General features: G+C 45.8%; 1 protein-coding gene and 2 long non-coding RNA genes across 5 annotated transcripts; all 3 read right to left on the bottom strand.

The window, feature by feature from the left end:
- LOC120762389 (uncharacterized) lies at positions 1–2,470 on the bottom strand. The gene is made up of 3 exons (XR_005703894.2): positions 2,333–2,470; positions 1,022–1,097; positions 1–88 (listed from the first exon to the last, which is right to left on the bottom strand). It is a non-coding gene; the product is annotated as an uncharacterized LOC120762389 (long non-coding RNA).
- A 3,023-nt stretch (positions 2,471–5,493) lies between these two features.
- Positions 5,494–10,727, bottom strand: LOC131378694 (uncharacterized). 2 transcript variants are annotated; one of them, XR_009208470.1, is made up of 4 exons: positions 10,606–10,727; positions 8,530–8,612; positions 6,318–7,238; positions 5,494–5,759 (listed from the first exon to the last, which is right to left on the bottom strand). It is a non-coding gene; the product is annotated as an uncharacterized LOC131378694 (long non-coding RNA). The 2 variants fall into 2 exon arrangements; XR_009208469.1 differs by lacking the exon at positions 5,494–5,759 and having other exon boundaries at positions 6,051–7,238.
- A 2,685-nt stretch (positions 10,728–13,412) lies between these two features.
- Positions 13,413–20,057, bottom strand: TARDBP (TAR DNA binding protein). Of its 2 annotated transcripts, none has more exons than XM_040084446.2 (6): positions 19,858–20,057; positions 19,222–19,471; positions 18,339–18,502; positions 17,899–18,039; positions 17,112–17,282; positions 13,413–16,720 (listed from the first exon to the last, which is right to left on the bottom strand). In XM_040084446.2, exons 2-6 carry the CDS (start codon positions 19,457–19,459, stop codon positions 16,190–16,192), a joined length of 1,245 nt encoding a protein of 414 aa, XP_039940380.1. In that variant the 5' UTR covers positions 19,460–19,471; positions 19,858–20,057; the 3' UTR covers positions 13,413–16,189. The 2 variants fall into 2 exon arrangements, with proteins under 2 accessions (XP_039940380.1, XP_039940378.1); XM_040084444.2 differs by having other exon boundaries at positions 19,222–19,474; positions 19,858–20,056.
- Between the last annotated feature and the right edge of the window lie 2,828 nt (positions 20,058–22,885).

The following is a 22,885-nucleotide window of genomic DNA, read 5'->3' as shown; positions in this document are numbered from 1 at the left end:
CTTTTCCAAAGGTGCTGTTGGAACGTGCTATAAAAAACCTGCAGCTCTGTGTAAAGTGGGGATAATTCCCATTTTGCAGACATGGTTTCTGTGGGAAAAGGGGATTAATTAGGATGTTCCAAGCACTTTGCAGTTCATCTCAGGTTTGATTTGGTCCCACTAATCCCCCCCAGCCCAGGGTCAGCCTGGGGCCAGACCCTGCAGAGGATCCAGGCGTGATTTGGGGCAGTTGGAACAAACCTGGATGAATGAAAAGCTGATGAGGAGCCAGGAAAAGTCAGGAATTCCATAATATCCCAAGCTGGAAGGGACCCACAAGGATCGGCCCTGGGTGAATCCCCCCTGGCTCCTCCTCGGACCCTCAAGGTCCTTCCTTTGTAGCCCTTAATTAATTAATTGGATTCTCTAGTCACTTGCTGCTGTCCTTCAGAAGGACACGCTAGGTCTGCACTGGCAGTGACATCAGGAATGAGCTTGGAGCAGAAACTTGATCTCACTTAAAACTGCTGAAAAATCCAGAAAATTCTGGTTTAAAGCTGCTGGGGAAAATCCAGAAAAAGCTGATACAGACCTGCTGAAAGAACTTCAGAAATATCTGATTTAGAACTGCTGAAAAAAAACTCGAGAAAAATGGAGTGGAATCCACCCAAACTCCAGCCTGGCTCCTCTGTCCAAAGGAATCACATCCCTCCTGTCTGCCAGGGGATTCCACAATGAGGGAAAACGCCTTCCCTTCCCTGCCAGGAATCTGGAATTTAGTCTGTGATTTACTTTTTTAAGTGATGGAGAACAGCCTTAACTATGCCCGCAGGAGTGGGAAAATCATGCCCATCCTGCATGGAAAAGCAGATTTTTAAGCAAGTGTTTTCCTGGGAATTCATCCTCGTTCCCTCCCTGGATGGGAAGCTGGGGAATCAGTTTGTGAGCAGCCCCCAAAATCAATAATAATCATTAATAGTACATGGAATTCATGTGGAATTCATTCTGACACCCCCCCAAAATCAATTAATAAATCACTCACTGTATATGGAATGAATGCGGATTTTTATGACTTCAACGGATGAATTTAGCAGATTCTAGAATGCTCCACAATCCAGCTGCAATAAATGGAATATTGGTTTGACAAGACACCAAAAATCCATGGAACTGTTGCCCAAGAATCTGCCAGGCTGAGAGAACCCATGCAAACACTGCCAGGATAATGGAAAGTGGGGGGTTGTTCCCCATTTCTAAGCCAGGAATTAACATCAGCTTAGGGACAGAAGGTGCTTCCCATCCCAAAAAAACCCACTGGAATTTTTTCTCCTTGCTCTGACACATTTCCAGGCCAGGCCTGGCATGAGAGGCTTGGATGGCATTAAAAAAACAAAACAAAACAAAAACAAATAACCAAAAACAAACAAACAAAAAAAAACCCCACAAACAAAAAACCCCCACCACCTTAAAATTCCAATTTTACCTGTCCTGCACCCTGGGAACAGGTGTTGGAATTATTACAAATCCAAGGATTTCAAACATGGACTCGGCTTCTGGAATTGCGGGGGAATTCCATCTACACGGGCAGGGAATGTGACTGCTGCTGGCACTTGGAAGCCCACACAAATCAGGAGAATTAATCCCCAATTTCCCAAAATGTCTCTCCCGTGGGAAATATTATTGGATGCCAAGCACCAAATGTAAGGAACTGGGCCAAAGTGGAGCTGTTCGGGCAGGTAAAGCTGATTGCTCTCTTCCTCCTGGCATTGATGGGCTTTGTTTCAGGTGGGGTTTCCCTTTGCCATTAATAATTTTTCTTTTAGGTGGGGTCTCCCTCTGCCACTGATGGCTTTTGTTTTAGGTCAAGTCTCCTTCTGCCATTGATGATTTTTATTTCAGGTGGGGTCTCCCATTGATATTTTTTGTTTTAGGTGCAGTATTTCTGAGCCAGATTTTTCCTCTTACCACCTTTAAAATCCTCGGTTCTACCAAGAACATCCCCCCCTCCCGCACCCAGTCTAACTACTTTAGACACCTGTTCTAAGATTTTGAGCTTATTCAACAGGTAAAGAGCCAATAAGGGCACTGAATTCTCTCCATATCCCATCTTCACCAAATCTTTCATCAGCTTACTGACTTCTCCTTCCAAGCTGCCTGCAAACTCGAGTAAAACCCAATGAAATTAAGGATTAATATGCACAATATATTCAGTTGTGGCAGAAAACCCCTGTTTGAGGGAGTTCCACAAATCCGATGGCTCAAAAGTCACACAGCTGCTTTTAGCAGCAATGGAGGCAAGTTAAAGGCCCACTTTTGGCCACTATTTCCCCAAAAAATTCAGGGCCCAGTGCCTCACCTGAAGTGTTTAAGGTGCAGCCGAAGGACCTGAGGTAGTCTGTAGATCAGCAACTGCTTTTTAGCTTCACTCAGAACAAGAGGTTTCGGAGAAGATTTTCACCGTTTGCCTGCCAAAAACAAAAACAAAACAAAACAAAACAAACAAACAAACAAACAAACAAACAAAAAAAAAAAAAACACAACCACACACCAAGGCAAAGATTATTAGGATCCCCAAAAAGAAAAACCAGCACAACAGGGTGAACTCTTTGTTTCTTCCCAGCACGGGGATGGCCACAGGAATAAACATTTCTGCATTCCTCCAGAACTTCTGTGGGATCCAAATTCTCCCTTCCCCTCATCACACAAACATCTGTCACCTCTGAGCTGTTCCTTCTGGAAAAAACACCACGAATATTGAGCCAAAGATATCCTGGGCTGCAGCAGTTCTAGCAGGTGAATCCCAGCCCACAAATATTCCGTATTTTATTCTCTCTGCTGCGCTGAAGAGCATTAAAAAAAACGCTCACAGCAACAGCAAAGCTGGAAAAGAGGAAGAATTCCTCCCTACTCTTCCCAGGGATTCTTCTTCCCAGGAAAGGCTGGAGCAGAAGGGGACAGGTGGCTCTAAGAGCTCCCAATTAGGACTGTAGCTGTTAATTAGATTTGTGCCCCTCTCCTGCAACAGCTAGGACAGCAGTGCCCTGACTGCTCCTGGCACTTGGGGCCTTTTCCATGACTCTTTCCAGCTGGAAAATGCTTCTTGAGCCATTCAGGATTCCTTAAAAGTCATTTAGAATTCCTCAAAAGCCACTTAAGAATTCCTCGGCCGTTTAGAATTCCTTAAAAGCCATTCGGAATTCCTTAAAAGTAGTTTAAAACCCCCGAGCCATCCAGAATTCCTTGAAGGCCATTCAGAACTTCTGAGCCCATCAGTATTCGTTGAAAGCCATTCAGAATTCCTTAGAAGTAATTCAGAATTCCTTAAAAGAAAAGCCACTTAAGAATTCCTGAGCCTTTTACAATCCCATAAAAGCCTTTTAGAATTCCTTGAAAGTCATTTAAAATCCCTGAGCCATGTAAGTGCCCAAACTGACATGGCAGGGCCAAAAAAATGACACGGCAGTCACAGGCAAAAATGGCACATCAGAGACAAACAGTGACCTGTGAGAGCCCAAAAATGGCATGTCAGTGCCCAAAAATGACATTTTAGAGCCCAGAAATGGCATGACACAGCCAAGAACTGACACATCAGAGCCCAACCAGAGCCCAAAGGAGAAAAAGCCACCATCAGGAGGTGTCCCCTGAGTGTCCACTCCTCTGAGTGCCCACTCCCCCCGAATGCTCTCTACCCCGAGTGCTCTCTCCCCCCCGAGTGCCCACTCCTCGGAGTGCCCACTCCCCCGAGAGCTCTCACCCCCCCGAGTGCCCACTCCTCGGAGTGCCCACTCCCCTGAGTGCTCTCACCCCCCCAAGTGCCCACTCCCTGGAGTGCCCACTCCCCCCGAGTGCCCACTCCCCCCGAGTGCCCACTCCCCCCGAGTGCCCACTCCCCGGAGTGGACACTCCCCGGAGTGGACACTCCCCGGAGTGAGCACTCCCCGGAGTGGACACTCCCCGGAGTGAGCACTCCCCGGAGTGCACACTCCCCGGAGTGCGCACTCCCCGGAGTGCGCACTCCCCGGAGTGAGCACTCCCCGGAGTGCGCACTCCCCGGAGTGAGCACTCCCCGGAGTGGACACTCCCCGGAGTGGACACTCCCCGGAGTGAGCACTCCCCGGAGTGGACACTCCCCGGAGTGCACACTCCCCGGAGTGAGCACTCCCCGGAGTGGACACTCCCCGGAGTGCACACTCCCCGGAGTGCACACTCCCCGGAGTGAGCACTCCCCGGAGTGGACACTCCCCGGAGTGAGCACTCCCCGGAGTGGACACTCCCCGGAGTGCACACTCCCCGGAGTGAGCACTCCCCGGAGTGGACACTCCCCGGAGTGAGCACTCCCCGGAGTGGACACTCCCCGGAGTGAGCACTCCCCGGAGTGCGCACTCCCCGGAGTGCCCACTCCCCGCCGTGCCCACTCCCCGCCGTGCCCACTCCCCGCCGTGCCCTGGCTCGCACCGCCGCGCCTCTGGAATAACGAAACGAAAACACGCCCTCCCCACGAACCCACGATCACTGACCCGCGGCGCTGCTGCTGCCTCACACAAAGCTCTGGACCTTCGGCCCACACTCCCGTTTCACAGCGAACGAGGTGGGGGGCTTTGACACTTGGACCAATGGGGTGAATGAATTTCAAAACGACCAATCGGAGCAAGGATCCAAAACGGACCAATGGGGAAACGGGAAAACGACCAACCGCAGAATGCCCCGAGCTCACAGCCCGGACTCAGGGAGCGGCACGGAACGGAGGCAAAAAAGAACGGGCCCAAAAATACCCGCCCAAAAATCCTCCAAAAGAAATGCCCCAAAAGACCCCCAAGCGCAACTACCACAACCCTGCCACTCGCCACGTTCAAACCAGAAAAGCCTTCATGCCAGGCTATATTTTAAATTTTAGTATTTATGATGTTTATATTTATCATTATCGTTTCTGTTTTATATCTATACCTATGTATATTATAGATATCATAATACACACAGCATGTCATAATAGAGCTTGTATTTATTTATATTGCTGATATTATTTTTCATATTTTACACTGCTATTTTTATTAATTATACTTTCCTATTTTTGTATTGATTTTTAAAATTTTCTGTTTGTTTAGATGGTAAACGATGTTTCAAACTATACAAATTCATTAACCTGACACATCAGAACTACAATCAATTAGAATTAAATGAGCCTGCTTTTCTAAAGGGTAAAGATTTCATTCTCATTAAAATCATATTGGCAGATTTTCTCTTTCTGTGGTTTTTTCTGGGGGGGGTTGTTTGTGTGGAGGGGTTTTTTTGTTAGAGTGCTTTTTTTTGTGGTTTGGTTTGGGGTGTTTCGGGGTTTTTTTTGTTTGGGTTTTTTTGTTGTTGTTGGTTTTTTGGTGTTTTGGGGGGGGGGTTTTGTTTGGTTTTTTGTTTGTGGGGTTTTTTTTGGTGTGGGGTTTTGGTTTTTTTTTTTTTTGGCTTGCTTTGTTTTCGATTTCTTTCTTACTAAACAATGAGGTTTGGAGAGTTACGGAATAAAAAATAGACTTTCTTTTATTGCTGCCTCTGAAATACACCCCGACATCAAGTGACTCCTGCTAACACTGTACGTCAATAGAATGAGACCTGTTAGGGGGTAAAAAGGAAAAAACGGCACCGTGGCATTTGCAGCTTTCTCCCTTCGGGTTCTTCAATGGAGCAGAAAATACAGAGGTTTTGCTCTCTCCCGATTGTATCCAGGCCTTCGGTGGGTGGCCACGGCTGTCATTTACCAACTTCTTTGTTGCCAGCAGACAATCTGCCACATACTCAGGGTAAGAAAGGGTAAGGGAAAAAAAAAAAAAAGGAAAAAACAAAACATGGGAAAAAAATTTAAAACAAAATAAAAGTAATTAAAAAGAAAAAAAATAAAAATAAACTAAATTCTGTATAAAAATATAAAGAATAAAAATAAAAACCCACAAAATAAAAATAACATGAAAATAAATATATTTAAAAATTTAAAAGTAATTTAAAAGCAAAGAAAATATAATAACATAACTAAAAATAATAAATAAATAAAATAAAATTATAAATAGAGAAGAAATTAAATATAAAACCTTTTTAAAAGTTCAAAACAAAAACTTCTATGAAAAAATAAAACTCAAGAAAATAAAATTATAAAAGTAAAAAAGTAAAAAATAAAATAAATAGTAATACAAAAATAAATGCAGCTCTCCTCTCCTGCCACTGCCTAACACAGCTCCGGGAGGATCCTGCACTACACAGGGATGGGGAAAACAAACCCAGTGCCTCCCAGACAAGAAGGTTTTGAGACAATTCCCAGTTTTGCTTGGAAACAAATTCTCTTTCAGAGGGAAACTCACTTGGGATGAACATCCAAATGTGCCAAGGCAGGAAAGAACCACCCCATTGTGTCCAGGGAACAGCAATTCGGCCAGGATTGAGGTTGTAATGGGATTCATGGCATTAAAAATGCAGTAAATTTGACTTTACAGAGAGATTCATGATGGCAATTAAACACGCAGCAAGTTTTCCTGGGAATTTACAGCATTCTGCAGGTACGGTGCTCCACAATGCCCGTTTAGCGACACTCTTCTGGAAAATTTCCTTGCAAATATGCCCTAAGATGTACAAAAATTCCAACTGGGATGGAAAATCAGCATTTGCGATTAATATCCCCTCACTAAAATCAGAGATAGGAAAACCATGAAATAAAGGAAGGAATAGCACCCAAATCCCAGCTCGCCTGGAAAACAAGCTCGGGAATTTCTAACATCGAAAACTTTTGCGACAGTCAGGAAGTTGGTGGAAGTTCATGGAAGGATGATTTAAAATCTGCCTCCTCTGCTCTGATTTTAAAGGCAAGTGAGAACTAAACAGGTCACGTTACACTTCTCCAAGATTTACCTGTGTTTTGTGGGAGTAGCAATCCAAAGAAACTCCAGTCTTACCTGGATTTGACGTCTCAAACTCTCGGCAGAGCAGGGAAGTTTCAGTGGAACGAGCGAGCCACAATCGCTAGAATAATAAAATTCATTGGGACAGAAGTCATGAACTTTATTTACAAATCCATGCAACAGGAGGAGGAGGAGGAGGACACCAGGAACGCGCTCCAGCTGAAGGCAAGGATTTATTGGAAAAGGCAGGAAATCAAACGGACGCTCCCTGGTTACGTTCAAGCAATTATCCAGGAGTCAGAGAGAAAAGTGGGAACCCTGGCCTGGGAAAAGGCCTTCGGCCCGCTTCTTTGCTTCTTAGCGGCTCTCTCCTTTTTTGCCAGCTCCCTGGAAGAGGAAAAACAACAGCAATAAAGTTTCAAACCCGGGCAGGACGCCCTCGCTTCGGGCAGACGGAAGCTCAGCTCCCAGGGAGCGAGCCCAGGCCGTGCGCCGGGGAGCTCCGGGAATCTGGGATCCCCTGCGTGATGGAAGGGCTGGAAAAGCACACCCAGCTGCGGGCTTTAGTGTTGGGACACAGCCAGGCCCGGGCTCAGGCTTAGAGCTGGGACTGCACAACGCCCCAAAGCCGGCTTAGACATCCAGCATTACACCCAGCACCCAGCTCCAGGAGAAACTCGGCTGGGAGAAGCCCCCTGGATGCTCCCTCAGAATACTGACCTCCCCCTGCAGCTCCTCCAAAATAGGAGAACCTACGGAAATCAGCCAGAAATTCCACGGATTTCCGCTTCCTCAGAACCAAAGCGGCAGCAAAATATGTCCAAACCGGACTGCAAACCAGCAGGTCCGAGGATTTATTCCAGAGGGGACACAAGGATCCCTCAGCCAGCCAGTATTTCTCTCGGGCTCTTCCCACTGCTCTCTGAGGACACAAGCAGCACTTTTTCCCTGGTGTTCTCCTTTCCATCAATGCAAAGAGCTCTGTTCTGTATTTAGTTTAGAACAGTAGAGCAATTTTTTCATGACCTTGACGATCAGTGAAGGGCAGCAAAAGCTGAGACTCCTTTATCAACTTATTAGCCGCAGAGAAATTAATTAAGTTTGACATTTCATTAGGATGAGTTTTGCTGCTGAAAATGAACAACGTGACATGTTGGTGTTACTGCTTTTAACCTTCTGACATTACAGGGTATTTCTACAATAAATTCATGATGGAAGCAGCTTACTTTAAAATAAGACTTCTTCCAATACAGTTGGCCAAAGATGAGAGTCCCAAATTCAAGATATAAGTCTCACAGCTATTAAAAAAAAGTTGTCTTTGGTGTGTATAACTTGACAGCCGCTCATGCTTTCAGTCCTTAACATTTCTTTTTACCAAGTCCATGATTGAAACCTTGTAGGAAGCTAAAAAATCAAAAGAATCCAGAACAAAGCTACACATTGTCCCCAAGTACCCTCAGTGTGGAGCTGTGTCACCCCCAAGGGTTTGCTCCCTCAGCCCGGTCTGGAGGCTCCAGCTGCTTCTGGGGGGTTAGCAGGGGAATGGCTCGTTTGAAGCTGTTCATGTCGGCGGCCGGCACTGGAGGGCCAATAAATGTGAAACCACAGAAACTATTGAAGCGTATCAAGGTTTCACAGAGGTGATTTAAATAAACAATGACATGAGGTTCAATCTCACCCTTTGCTGCACCTCTTGCGAGACACATTGACTTTCAACATGAAGTCGTTCCTCATGAACAAGACCTTGCTTTTCCAGGCTTCCTACAATAGAGCGGAGATGCCACAGTTTACATCATGCACTTTCCACTCTGAAGCCAAAAATCCAAAGACAGCGCTCCTTCACAACCCTCAGGGACAGCCATGGATTCTGGGGCTACAGGATGCAGTGAAAAATTGCACCAAGACACCCGGAACAGGGCAGTGCTGCCTGGGAGAAGCAGAATGACTCTCTGAGAAAATGCCATTCTGTAGCCAGGTTAGTGCTTTGGAGAATTTTACTGCTAGGAAAAAAAAAAAAAAAAAAGTACTATAGCTGTGGAATGAAGAAAAAATCCCCAACCACTGTCCAGAGTACCAGGGTGAACATCCACAGCAATATAGCAAAATAAATGGGAACGTCAGAAAAAAACACACACATGAAATGTCCAGATGAACAACCACTGTCTATTAAAACAATGCTTCCTCAAAACAATGCTGGCCTTAATTCAGGTCACAGTTATTGAAGAATATTTGAAGACCACTTTGAAGTGCTACAAACCAAGTCAAGCCAAGCACACTTTCATTTTCTAGACCGATTTTAGGACAGCTGAGGGAGTCTCCAGCACGTGCTCAGTTGCCACATTTGCCTTTGCCCACCCTACCAAGGACACACCACAGGTGGCCAGTACAGGTCACACCCAGCCCATGTTCTGCCTGAGCCCCTCTGGCCGCACTTCCTTCCTGCTGATAATGCTGACCCCTGACAGGCCCCAGCCAGGACCGTTTGCTGCTGCCTTTGCAGACTCTTCGGATCAAATGGGAAGGAACCCTCCTGTGCCCTGCACCTGCTGATACTTTCCCTGCTGGAATGCAATGGCTCATACAAGACATACACCCAGTTGTTCTGTTTTGGCATTTTTTCTACGATTTGCCTGACACAGGTGATGTTCCTCACCACTGAGCACTAGGATGCCAACAGCAGCGATACAGAAATCCGCTCTAGGACAAAGCAGCGAGAAAAGCGACCTCTGGACTTGCCAGAGATAGAAGGGGAGCACCCTTGCTGCCGTGCCTGCTGAGTGACCTGGAGCTGGCAGGCGGACCCATAAATAGTCATAAACATAAAACATATGGCCCAGAAACAGGGCTGGTCCCTGAAACTTTGCAAGAACCAATTCGTCTCATGAACATGAAACTAAACCCACATAAAAAGCCGTGGTCTTGTTTTCTCTTGGTCATGTTGTGCATCTCTCTCCGCTTGGTATGAAAATAATGACAGGTCTGAATGGGCCCATTCACGGATAGGCCATTTGAAAGCAGGCACGCACACGCACAAAAAGGGGCTGGTAAAATTTAGCAACTGGAAAGCTGAGCTTCGGGACAGTGCTGCCACCCTTTGGACAGAGAGCGGTACTGCAGCTCGCCCCCGTGACCGACCCCGCCGTAAATGAAATTTAATATTGAAAGATGAAAGCAACAATGGGGAAAAACCCATCAATCCCATAAAATTTTAAAATTAGGGGATTATACGTTAAAAGGGGAATCTTAGGCATTTCGGGAAGTCTGTACTTCCCAAGTACCTCAGCCAATGGGGAAAGAGAGAGGGAAAAGCGGCCGGGAAATTAGGATAAAAAGGAGGCTGCGTCCTCCGAAAATCTGAGAGACCCCAGGGGAAATGCCCCATGGCCTCTCCCTTTATCCGAATAAAGTAAAAGGACTCATCTGTCTCCTTTTTGGACATAAACCTCTGGTATTCGTAGATTAATTTTCCTAACAATTGAGACCGGATGAAGACTCTCCTGACTTCATCCTTTCAGACTACTGACCCAATTTGAGACCACCGACCCGATTCAAGACAAGAACTGCTCACGCGTGAAGGACTAAAAGCCTTTTGATACTCTCCACTGAAGATCAAGGACCGGCAACAGCACGCCACCAGCAGCCGCCACACACCCGCGCCCCCAGCCCCCAAAGGGAGAGTGACTCCCGCCGGCAGAGACGCTCCCCCGCCCCGCGCCGGAAAACCCGCTCGCCAAGCGGCATCGGCACCACGTACCTGCTGCGCATTCACCGCTGGGCTGTAGCAGGGGTCCGGGAACACCACGCCACCACAAACACGTGCAGTCTCCGGGGACGAGCCCGCCTCCCAACATGAAACAGTGCGTGGCTCCCGGCGGGGAAGGCGCTCCTCCCCCAGCACGGGCGGCCCCCGCCGGGAATTCCACCCGCCCCGCGCCTCCAGACTCCGGGAGCCCCGGCGGTGACCGAGCTCTGTGCCCGGAGCGCACACAGCTGCCGGGACACGCAGAGCTCCGTGCCCCGGCTCACACCGCCGCGGCTCCGGCAGTCCCGTGACAGCCCAGATGCGACCCACCTCCCCCCCCCCCCCCCCCCCCCCCCGCCCGGTTCCACCTCAGCAATTCCCCCAGAAATAAATCCCGGGAGTGCTCCCACACAAGGCAACCCGGTGCCAGGGATGTACTTGCATGTTTAAGGCCGTGTAAGAATGGGGAAGGTGGCCAGGTAGGCTTAATCCAGTCACAGCTGAGAGCTTTTATTCTTTCTGACCGTTCCCCCCATCAATCGATGGATTTAACGCATTAGCTCGTGCGGATAGCCCGAGGGGGTAAACTGACACGGTCACCTGCTTACGTGCCTGCAGTGACTCAAAGGACACCTAAGATAGGATGTCGGATAATGCCTGGAGAGTGTCGCTTCTGTGTTGGATTACACCATGCCCAACTCTTCTCTTTATGGTTCTGATTCATGTTCTCTGGGATGCAGGTGAAGATTCACGCGTGGTGATGGCTACTGGAAAAATTCCAGCCTGTGCCTCGTACTGAGCCTACGAGGATGTGTTTGTGCAGACAAGGGGACAGTTACCTAGCTTAGCTACTCAGCTGTTTATGCAATGGAGCTCTGTGGCTTTTCTTACATTTTCTTGGAGTACCTCGAAGCTGGTGTGGCAAAACTATTTCGCTGCAGAATGTTCATTTTGACAATCCATTGCTACATTTATGTTAGGCGGACTTTCAGAATGGTAAGTGCTACGGGTGCTGTTTAGCAGGGAGGAATGCTAACAAAACGGAAAATGTTAGAACCTCACAGTGTGACTGTAGTTTCTATGATTGACCTTAGAGGTGTTAAAAATTTACTATTGATTATGTACATTAATATTACTTCATTTAATATTCATATAATTAACATTCATATTAATTAATTTACATACTGAACACATTTATTCATTTACTATGGAATATGCCTGGGTCATATGCCTGAGGCATCCTATTGCAGGGTAATGTCCAGAACTCACTTCAGCTCTCCACGAGGAGAGTAAAAAGCCAAATGTTCCCGTATCCCAGCTCTCTTTGGAGAGCACGCTTTCATCACAAACTAAATGGATTAGCTAACTGATTGGCATTGTTTCTGAGAGGAAGGTTGACCCATGCTACAGCAGTATTGATGAGGGGGGAAAACAAAATCCCCTCACTGCTGAGTACAGGGTTCTGGATTTTATTTGTTTTTTTAATGCCTGAACTGCTAAATTAATTATTCTGCAAAATTAGTCAAGATCCAAGACTGAGTCTGGGGAGAAACATTGTACAATCTAATAGCGTCATTGTCCCTCTTATCTTTTAGATTAGAATATCCAGAGTCTGAGTACCTTCATTCACATTCAGAACAAATGCACTTCCTCCTCCCTGCTCAACTTCCTCAGCGACGCTCTCTCTCTTAATTACGGAATTTTTCTAAGGGATGCGACTCTCATGAAAATTGTATTCTGCATCAAATATTCATTGGTGAGCAATTTTACCCTTCCAAAACAATCCGGGAATTACATTTAGAATCGTTAACTTCGTTTCATCCGTAGAAGTGTGTTCGTTTGGTATTTAGATCTCAGACTCTTCAGCAGCTTTTGCTGCTGCTGTTGATTTGCACTTTGTGTAGTGAATTCCTGCGGGAAGAGATGAGCCTGGAGAGCTTCCCTGGTGTAAGTGCTGTTAACAAGAGGGCAAGGAGAGTTAGGTGTCTCAGGTGTGCATGACGGTGGGGTTCTAACAGCTGCTTACCATATAGCTGATAAAAAAAACCCTCTTTTTTGAAGAGTAAATAAGGAATTCTGAGAAAACACTATCAACTTGGCCAGGGAGAAAGAAATTTAACACATCAAGGTTAGAAAAATTATCTTGTCCCCTTTGGCAATTGTATTGGTTACACTGGAGCAGGAAATCACAATCAGTACTTACCTTACACGTAACCATTTGCCAGGAACATTGCCTGCAGGTGATGGGATAGGGAAGAAATGACACAAGCAGCCGTTACAAGTCCTTCAACTGTACAAAGCTGCCATCTGCCTATGGCATGCTTTATTCATGCCTTCCTGAAGTGTATTTTGTTTTCTTTTAAATAGCGCTGTGAATTCTTGTGACGGCAGCTACTGACTGAACACAGGTCCAATGAGAGGCTGCAGAGCACCGACATCCCTTCACCCACCCCTCTGGTAGGTGCTATCCGCTCCTTGCTGTATGAGGGGGCGTTTACTGGCCCTGTTGTCCCTGTGGCAGGTTACTGCTGCACAGCCCGTGCCTGACAAGTTCCTGCTCTCGGCCGTAAAAATTTTTCTGTGGTTTTCTGAAGAAAGGGCTTTCGCATTCAGATTTTTGGTCCGTGTACAGTGGACAACAGATTATTGGAATTAGCAGTGTTAGAAAAAACTTTATTTCCTGTGCTATCGAACCCCTTATAATAGACATGAACCTCCTCTTTCTTGTATCTCAGACTCTTCCGTTAGCATTTCACTTTCTAGAGTAATGGAACTGAAAATTAAGTATCCGTTTAAAATGAAGACTCAAAACACTTCAATGTATTTCAGGGATTGTTTATTCACTCACTTAGAAACATTAAAGTATGCAAAGTGGTTTAAAATGCTACTGAAACTTGAAATTGTAAAATGTTCAGGGGATTGTGTTTGAAGGTGGAAGAAAGGCTAATGTTATCAGCAAGGACGACTCAGTGCTGCCAACCAGCCTCTTAAACCTAAACCTGAACAATTTAAACAAAATTAAAACCATGCTAATTACAAAAACTTACCGTGAGGTTCCTTGCAGGGGCTCAGAGTTAGTCTTTGGAGGTCCAAGAATACCATTTTAAAGTGTTACTCAGCAGAAGTAGCTGGTAATAGTGCAAGTGCTAAAATGCAAAATTCACAGATGGCAGTTTGGAGATTATTCTGATTAAGGTGCAGAAAAAAAAAAGGAAGCAACTTTTTCAGTGGAATAGAAACAAATGTGTGGGATTTCCTTCTCAACCTGAGTGTTCAGAAACCCTCTTTAAACCAAGCACGTGACGGCACAACTGATTTTTTAATTCTGCAGCTGGAAAACTCAGTCGTGCACTTTTGTCTGCTGTTTTGATGCTCTGCTATTCATAAGCCTCAGTGGGATAGAGTAATGAAGATTCACTTGAAAATGACATAGGTTAAAAGCTGGAAATATCCATATTCGGACTATTTGCAGCTACAGCGCAGTATTTACAATGTATAGAAAAATACACATCCAAGCTTCAGTGGGTTGCAACCCGAAGTGGAAATAATCATCCGCTACTTCCTGCTCTACCGCTGTGCACTTGGTTTAGAAGCTGCCTCCTATGTCAAGCCTTGGCACTTGTCCTAACTTACTTCAAACTTTATCACTGTGTACATTTACTAGTGCTTCATGCATCTGGAAAGTCTTTCCTGTGACTAGCTTTAACAGGAGTTAACAGCATTCTTCTGGCCTAGAAGGGTGGCAGAAGCCTCTTTCCCATGAATAGGCTGATCTAAAAACAAGTTTAAAACATGCATCCCCAAAGGAGATGCTGTGGATAGAAATCCATCGTGACAGCAACTCTGTTTCCCCTGACCCACTTCTGATAAGGAACTTCAATTGCTAAAAGAACAGGTAACGTTCCTTGGCACAGATGAAATCTGGAGGGAGCTGCTTACCAGTCTAGGTGCGGGCACCCCAAGGTGTGGGACCTGGATTTTAGATCTATGTCACTGCACAGTGCAAGGGTACAGTGACTTAGAGGTGAGTGTCAGGTATCGATACATGCTGAGCGGTGGCTCCTTTAGAACCTGCTTATCTGAAACAAACCAAGTGACTGCAAAAAGCTTTACAGAAGTTCATAGTGAAAGGATAAAATTAATTAACTGCTATGAATTCTTTGCATTCACGGCTGCAAAACAAAGACACATATTACTTAAATCAGTTTTATTTATGAATTTCCTACAGTGACAAATCTTATAAAAAGCATCCAAACACGAAACTGCAGCAAACAGCATTCTTATGGATATCTTACAGACAGTGGAACTTCCACGCCAGAGAGGCACACTGAGCTCTAGTGATCACTGCTAAAAGAGCTACTGCAAAGCACACCACAAGCTCAATGTTCTCATCGCAAACCCCCATCGTCTTCAAGTCACATTACCACACTTACAGATCATTAACAGAAAAAAAAAAAAAAAAACCCCACACACCATACAGCATTCACAGCAGTTGACATAAGGGGAAAAAAATACAAATATTCCATTTCACATAACACATTCAACTAATTGATTAACTAGGTAGAGAACCCACTTAGTCTTCCACATGTGGATGTTCTTCGTACGCAATAAACACTCGTACATTATCTGCTATCATTGCTCTCCGCACACTCTCTCACCAAAGCCACAGGATTGAGAGACATCTCGCCAAGTCAAATAAAATCCCATTAATGCACCACCAGGTCTCTGCATGCGCTCGCTCCTTTATCTCGCACATACCAGCCCTCTCATGCCTCGGCACCACCACCAATCCCACACATGGTTTCAAAAGTTCAAACAGCCTTCTGGTTCCATCTCACAGCCTTGCGTTCACAGCGTTGATACGACTCCATGAAATAAAGAGTAGCGGATAAAAATGGAACACCCACCGTCTAAGACGCAGCATGTGCGGTGTGATAAGTATTCTTGGATGAGAAAGCATGTAGACAGAAGTACTCCTAAGGCAGAATATTTACAGCACTGCTTTCAATGAAGTGCTTCTTCCATATACATTTGAAATGAGATGAACTGCGGAGATTAAATGAAGCCTTCCTATCGTACTTTAGTATGGAGGGGAGACGGTGTTAAAAACAAAAAAACCACAGACAGAAACAACACGGTGTTCTCCAATGGGGCGCTTGGAGAGTCTTATGGTGGGATCAAATTAAAAACAAGAGGGAGAGAATGCTGCTTTTGAACAATGGTTCCATTTTGAACATGCAAAGAATTCAGGTAGCCAAGAAACAAAGGAATAAAATATTACAGGAGAAACCTTTCCTATCAACTGTAGTGTTAGTTCACCTATTGGGAAAACAGCAGTCCACTTCCAAACAATCAGAATTCTGACTAGTTATGTAACAAAACTTAGAAAATTCCTTTTACCTTTCTTCTCTTTTCCTTTTTTTTTTCTTTTTTTTTTTTTTTAGAAAAGAAAAATGTCAAAAATACTGCTGAATATACTGCACACTGAACAAATTCATTTGGAAAATTTTAGTATATATGTAATTTACAGTATACTTACCGTGAGTTAGAAAAATTTGATTTCCCACCATAGAGTCAGTATCAGAGCCCACTGCGTCTACATTCCCCAGCCTGACGACTTGGAATCCATGCTTGAACCAAAGCCTCCGTTAAACCCACTGCTGGAGCCTGGGTTCGAGGCTGAGCCCCAACCTATCGCTGCCCCCGAGTTGGACCCTCCGTACGAGTTGTTGCCTGAACTAAAACCCTGGTTCTGTTCCCGCTGCATGTTGCCCTGAGGCTGGTTGTTTCCCGAGGGCCCCGACTGGTTCTGCTGGCTGGCCAGCATGCCCATCATCCCCCAGCTGCTCTGCAGGGCCGCCTGTGCCGCTGCCATCATGGCAGGGTTGATGCTAAAGGCCCCAAAGTTCATACCCCCGCCCATGTTGCTGCCCTGGTTGTTGCCCAGTCCTCCCCCACCTCCTCTGCTGTTACCAAACCCCCCCTGATTCCCAAAGCCTCCTGGGTTACCACCAAATCTTCCACCTCTCTCTAACTGTCTACTGCTATTGTGCTTAGGTTCAGCATTGGATATATGTACGCTGATTCCTTTAATGATCAAGTCCTCTCCACAAAGAGACTGGGCAACCTATAAGAAATAAGGGATTGATTAGATTAATGTATGTTAAATGTCCTTTTTCCTCAAAAATGTTATCAGTACAAGACAAAACACAAAACATCCCCTATGATTCGGAGCAGATACTTATCCTGCAAAGAAAGCATATGCACGCACTTAATTCGATTTGAAGCGATTCAGCATTGCATTAATCACTACACTAACTGGAGTATAAAGTCCTGTCTGCACAGCTGCATCTAGAAGTGTAATCTCAGTCTATTCAGACAAGTAAATCAGATCAACCTGATACCACTGTAATACTGAAGACAGCGGACAAGTAAGTATTTCATGTGTAGGTCCAGAAACCATACTTCATTGTGCTACTAAAATGTATTCTATGAAGTTAAAATATTTTAAGACTTACCTGATCATCTGCAAACGTAACAAAAGCAAAAGCTCTGAAGGGCTTAGGAATGAAGACATCTACCACCTCCCCATACTGGGCAAAGAACTGTTGGAGTTCATCTGCTGTCATGTCCTCGGTGCAGCGTCCAACAAACACCTTCCTGCTGCGTAAAGGTTCGTCGGGACTTTGCTGGAGAGAATTGAAGGGAGAAACTATCACAACTATAGTCCTTGAGAACTGAGTTACAGCATGGTAAAGGTCACTCTTAATCTCGTCTGTTCTAAGGGCTGCTGATGGAAGAAACTTTGAGATTGCAAATTTAAGAGTTAAATAAGTTTTAAAAATTCTACAAGAATTTCATGTTCCAAGACCATGGCTGCACCTTGGTACAGGTGAGGGGGAAGAGCCACAAGAAAATGAACAAGGGAGCAACAAACAGGGATGACGACAAGGCCATTGCAGAAGAACGCTTTTCTGTAATAACTGCATGTAGAGACATCAATAGAAGCGACACATTCAGTTTGGAACTCAAAGACTTGTTCTACTCTTCCCCAAATTAGTTATTCCACCTGCTTTATCCTGTATTTATTCATGCAATAGGCAACTTTACATTCCAATTACTTCCAGATCACCCACCTCCTCCCTGTTTTCCTTCCTTGATCTCACTTGTTCTGTTCATTCACAGTAAAGCCACATCCAAGAGCAGATAGTTAATCTGTGCAGCTGCTCTCCCCTAACACAGCTGATGAAGAGGTGCACTTGGAGTGTTTGGTACAAATGAAACCAGCAGTAAATCCCAAAGTACCTTAGAGTTGGGAAGCTTACAGTCACACCATCTTCCATCGATCATGTGCCGCTGAGACATTACTTTCACTTGGGTTTCATAATCCGTGAACCGAACAAACCCAAAACCTTTTGAATGGCCTGTTTTAATATCCTTCTTAACCTAGGTGGAAAAAAACCAAAAACAACCACTAGTATGAAGCACATTGTTACTGAATGAATTTGGTAAAAATCTGTTTTGAGAGTTCATCAGTCTTATAACCATTCTTATCACAGCAACCTCCAATTCCTTAACATCTTCTCCCAAAATTAACACGCTTATGGAAAAAAAGACACCCTTAGGAAGAGACCTGGCTTCTGATCTTGTCTTAGTTTATACAGCTCTTTTGTTTCTACTTGCTTTCTCAGGAGCCTGATATCTACCCAATGTCCCTCCTTACTTGAGCTGCAAATGGATTTTACCTGCACCATCAGAACTTCTCCAAAGGTACTGAAATATTCCTTTAAGTCTTGTTCAGTGGTTTTCCAGGGAAGACCCAAGACTATTAAATCTGAAGTCTTCTGTACCGCTCGTTTCACTTTCACAGCTGATGATGCATCGGTTTCATCCATTTTTCTCTTATTATCTGAACATAAAAAATACATTAAACATCCTCAGCTCTGGGAAATTGACCCACTAACTATGAACTGCATGGTGTTAAATTATACACATGACAAACAGTACAGACTGCAAAACACACACACACCAGCTGTTGAGAGCTAACTGGAACACGTATCTCACTGCCCTGAACCAAAGCCAGTCCACCATCGAGTCCTCCTCCAAAGTGCAATTTGACCCACTTAGTTCTGCTTTAATTTACTTAAGAACTTTCCAGCAACATTCCCAAGTTCTCCAAAGTGGTGAAAACATGAATTTTTAGAAGACTACTTCACTAACAATTTACTTTCCCTCTTTTTTGGGGGGGTGGAGCAGGGTGATCATGTTTCTCCTTTACTAAGCACTTCTAAATGGCACCTCTGACAAAACCATGTGCCTTGAGGAGAAGTGTCTGTTAATACAGAGATTACAGAACAACACAATCTTTGTGATGGCCTATATGAGGCTATCCTTCAAGGATAACACAACACTTTGTCATTAAAGCACTTGTTTAGGTAGAGCGTTAAAAAATTAAAACCTCAATGGGGTCAAACCTACCGGACAGGACAGACACCAGGTTAAATCATTGATCTCTGTGAATCAGAGAGTTAAAAAGTAACAGTGAACAGTGTGCCATGTTAGATCAGCTGTGACTCAAACCTTAAAGAAAGCAGCCTTGTACAGAGAACCGAAGCCACGAGGACAAACCTTTGGGATAATTCACGACGTAGACGAGGTTTCCCCAGCCGGCCTCGGGGGCGTGCAGGATGCCCTCGACCAGCCGCACTCCCCGCATGCACTGCGACACCGGGTTCCTGTAACGCAGCCCGCACGCCCCGGGGAACTGCGCCGTCACCGTAGACAACAGCACCGTGCCATCGTCCTCCGCCGGGATTTCGATGGGCTCATCGTTCTCGTCCTCCGTCACCCGGATATACTCCGACATCTTCGCTGGAAGCTACTGAAGTACAAAAGGGATGCAGCAGGCGTCAGCGATCACCCTATCCTCCCTGACTTGGCTTTCATCTTTGCCCTGAGGCACGAGTCTCTCTGTATTTATTACACAACAGAGGGCACCGTAACGCGCCACTCATTAACGCTAAAGCCTGCCGTATATCTCGGCCTGTCCTGGAGCTACGGAGGTACCAACAGCGACTGGTCCCCGAGCACAGCGGAAACTCCCAGGGGCACCACAGGCTCCCCCCGCGAAGCCGGGAGCAGAGCACCCCTCGGCCTCGCCGCCTGCCGCCCGAGCCCGCGACCTCCACATCCACATGCGACTCCACCCGCCCCAGCACCGCGGGCAGCCGGGCCAGGTCCCACCCGGCCCCACGCCCCGCTCACCGGCAAGGGAAGGGAGCGACGTCCCGAGAACCCCTCGGCACCGCCTCCGCCACACTCCACCCGCCACCGCACAAAATGGCGGCCGCGGCTCCTCACAGGCCAGGCCGGGCCGCGGGCCGAACCATTCCAGGCGGCAGAGGGGGGACGAACTGCGGCGGGGTACTCGGGACGCGGGAGAACGTGGAACCCAGGCCGTGCCCCTGCGCGTGCTGCCGGCTCTCAGCCGGATCTCGGGCGGCGTTCTCGGAACCGGCGACAGCAGCGCTCCGAGCCACGCTCCCCCAAGAGTGGGGCCGGTGGTGCGGCCGGCCCTGTCCGCGCCTGCGCCAGCGCGGGAGCTGCCGGGAGCCGGCGCCGCCCGGGACCTGTGGGTGAGGGGGATAATGGACGGGCTCCGATTTCGGAATAGGCATTGGACCCCAGGTCGGCTCCGAATTGCTCCCCCGGAGCAGCCGTTAGTAAAGACAGCTTTGCCAAAGCTCGGCGACGCCTCTTTCCCGTCTCCGCTACCGTAAAGAACGAGCGCACCCCATCTTAAAAACAAACAAACAAACAAACAAACAAAAAAAAACCAACAAACCACCCAAAACCGCCAGCACCAAACCCCAAACCTAGTCACCTGGCTTGTTCGGCATGGAGAAGAATGAAGGGAGACCTCATCGCAGCCTACAGCTTCCTCGTGAGGGGCAGCGGAGGAGTAGCTCCGATCTCTGCTCTCTGCGACCAGCGACAGGATCCGAGGGAACGGCTGGAGTTGTGTCAGGGGAGGTTTAGGCAAATGTATCGGGAAAATATGCTTCCCCCGGAGGATGGTCGGGCACTAAACAGGATCCCCAGGGCAGCGGTCACGGTCCCAAGGCTGCCAGAGCTCAAGGAGTGCTGTGCTGTGCAGGAGTTGGAATGGATAATACTATGGGTCCCTTCCCACTCAGAAGATTCTGTGATTTCTAGAAAACAACAACAACCAGCCAAATAAAGCAAGCAAAAAAACCCCAAACAAACGAAAAACAACCAAAAGCCCCTCCAATAATTTAAGGGTTAAAAAAAAAAAAAAATAAAAGTCACAGTCCCCACAGACTCTTCTAATATTGCTTAAGTAGTAGAGGGAAGATGAGGGGTCTCCACCCCTGGGAAGAACTTTCCTGGGATTCATCTGAAGTGTACCCAGGGCTCTTCCAGTTCTGCAGGAACTCCACATGCTCTTGAAGATCCCTCTTTCACAGATCTGCACAGAAGAGGATGGAAACATTAGAGATGGAATTATTTGTTATCAGCGTTACTCTGGTAGCGCTGGCATTGAACGTTGTCTGTAAGTCAGAAAAGGACACAAACCCTCTCAACGGCAGAGGCACGATAGCAACACTCATCTTGGCACTTGAACAGCCTCATTCTGCACTGGGTAGGAAGAATTGATCCAACATGCCTCTGCAGATCTTATGCAGGTATTCCCTGAGGACCTTGGGAAGAACTAGATTAACTAGGCTGACTAATGCAGAGTTTTATGGTCGGTCATTTCTGTGTCTCATACTTGTCTATTCTGACATTGTCCCCAACTAGTTTGTTGCTCAGAATCAATGTCTTCATTAATTCCTCACGATGTTTGGGTTTTTTTGTGCCTCTCCTCCATTTACTGACCTGCTCGCTGAGCTTGTATGAAACAATTTTGCAGAAAGCTAGTAATTCTGGCCCTGTCCTTTAATACCCAGTGTTTGCTATAACTTGGCTTAATCTTCTTTAAATCAAAATTCCCTTTACCTAATTGAAAAACTTAATGGTTATATCTCAGTATACAGTATTATAAACTTTTGAACACCAAAGCTATTATGGTTAAGGAACACTCATGTTCTTTCTGCTGCTTCTCTGCCTCAAAAAAAAAAACTTCAGAAGAGCTCATCTGTACATGTTTTCCTGAGCTGCAATCACAGGAAAGACAAGGCTGTGAGCAAGAGAACCATATGGGGGAGAAAAACAGTGGCAGGAACTTGGTCTTATTCACCTGGTCTTTTCTCTTTTATAAGGTTAACCGTATGTTTTCAGTAGCATCACCCTCTAGGTAAACACTCAATTTTTTTTTTTTTTTTTTTTTTTACTTTGCAGTGATAATACTAAAAAGCTATACATTAATAACTGTTCTACAGTTTCAGTCTGTCATTTTCCATCTGGATAATTGCCATTCCACATCTCAAATTTATTTTATCCTGGTGCTTTAGTAATGGGCTGTAAGTCTGGTCTGTAAGTCACATTAGTCAGGAATCACACCAGGGACATCTGTAAAGCAATCAGTATTTATTACAAGGTCTATATGAACAGGAAGCCGCACAGGGTTGACATTAGCAGAGCTGTGAAGTCTTGCCTGCCATCATCATACCAAAAGTGCATAGAAAAAAGTGCACTGCAGTGCTTTCTCTAACCAGCTCAGCAAATTAACCTGTGGACTGTACCATACTGTTATAAGGATAATAATTTTACCACCTTTTTCTGCCCTCAGCTGTTCCTTTGTGGCGCTCACTCAATCTGTGTACTCAGTATCCTTATAGCTTGTCCTAAGCACTGGTCTCAAAAAACAAACAAACAACCCCACCAAAAACAAACAAATGAAAACAAAAACAAAACAAAACAAAAAAAAAACCACAAAAAAGCAAAAAACACCAAAAAAACCCAAAAACCAAACCCCAAAAACCCAAACATTAAAATAAAGGGCTATTAGTGAGGACAGACTACTGCCTAGAAAAAGCCAATCCAGTACCTTGCAGTAATGGCTTCTGCTGAGAGTATTTAAGACTCCCACTTTAGATTTCTTCAGCTGCAAAAATTGGCTCCCAGCACCACTGTAGCTCAGCTCATCTATGCCAGTGTGACTTGAGACTCAGTCTTTGTCACAAGTCTTACCATTTAATTGCCATTTTTCAACAGCATTCTGAGAGGAGCTGACTAGACACAGGCTAACAAGAGAAAGTAATGCTCCTGAAATGCCTACATTTTCTAGTGATCCACAATGTATATCCCAAAGCCAGTCGTGGTGTTGCAA

Source organism: Hirundo rustica, chromosome 22, assembly GCF_015227805.2.
Source record: "Hirundo rustica isolate bHirRus1 chromosome 22, bHirRus1.pri.v3, whole genome shotgun sequence".
In the NCBI taxonomy this organism is placed as follows: domain Eukaryota; kingdom Metazoa; phylum Chordata; class Aves; order Passeriformes; family Hirundinidae; genus Hirundo; species Hirundo rustica.
Note: the sequence above shows the minus strand (reverse complement) of the source record. Positions and strands in the feature narration are given on the sequence as shown.

Bases quoted from the DNA above. Each gene is read 5' to 3' on its own strand.
- TARDBP (XM_040084446.2), bottom strand. From the start codon at position 19,459: ATGTCGGAGTATATCCGGGTGACGGAGGACGAGAACGATGAGCCCATC. The intron at 18,040-18,338 runs GTAAAATCCATT...TTTTCCACCTAG, and splicing joins GAGAAGTTCTGATGGTGCAG to GTTAAGAAGGATATTAAAAC. The intron at 16,721-17,111 runs GTAAGTCTTAAA...TATTTCTTATAG, and splicing joins TTACGTTTGCAGATGATCAG to GTTGCCCAGTCTCTTTGTGG.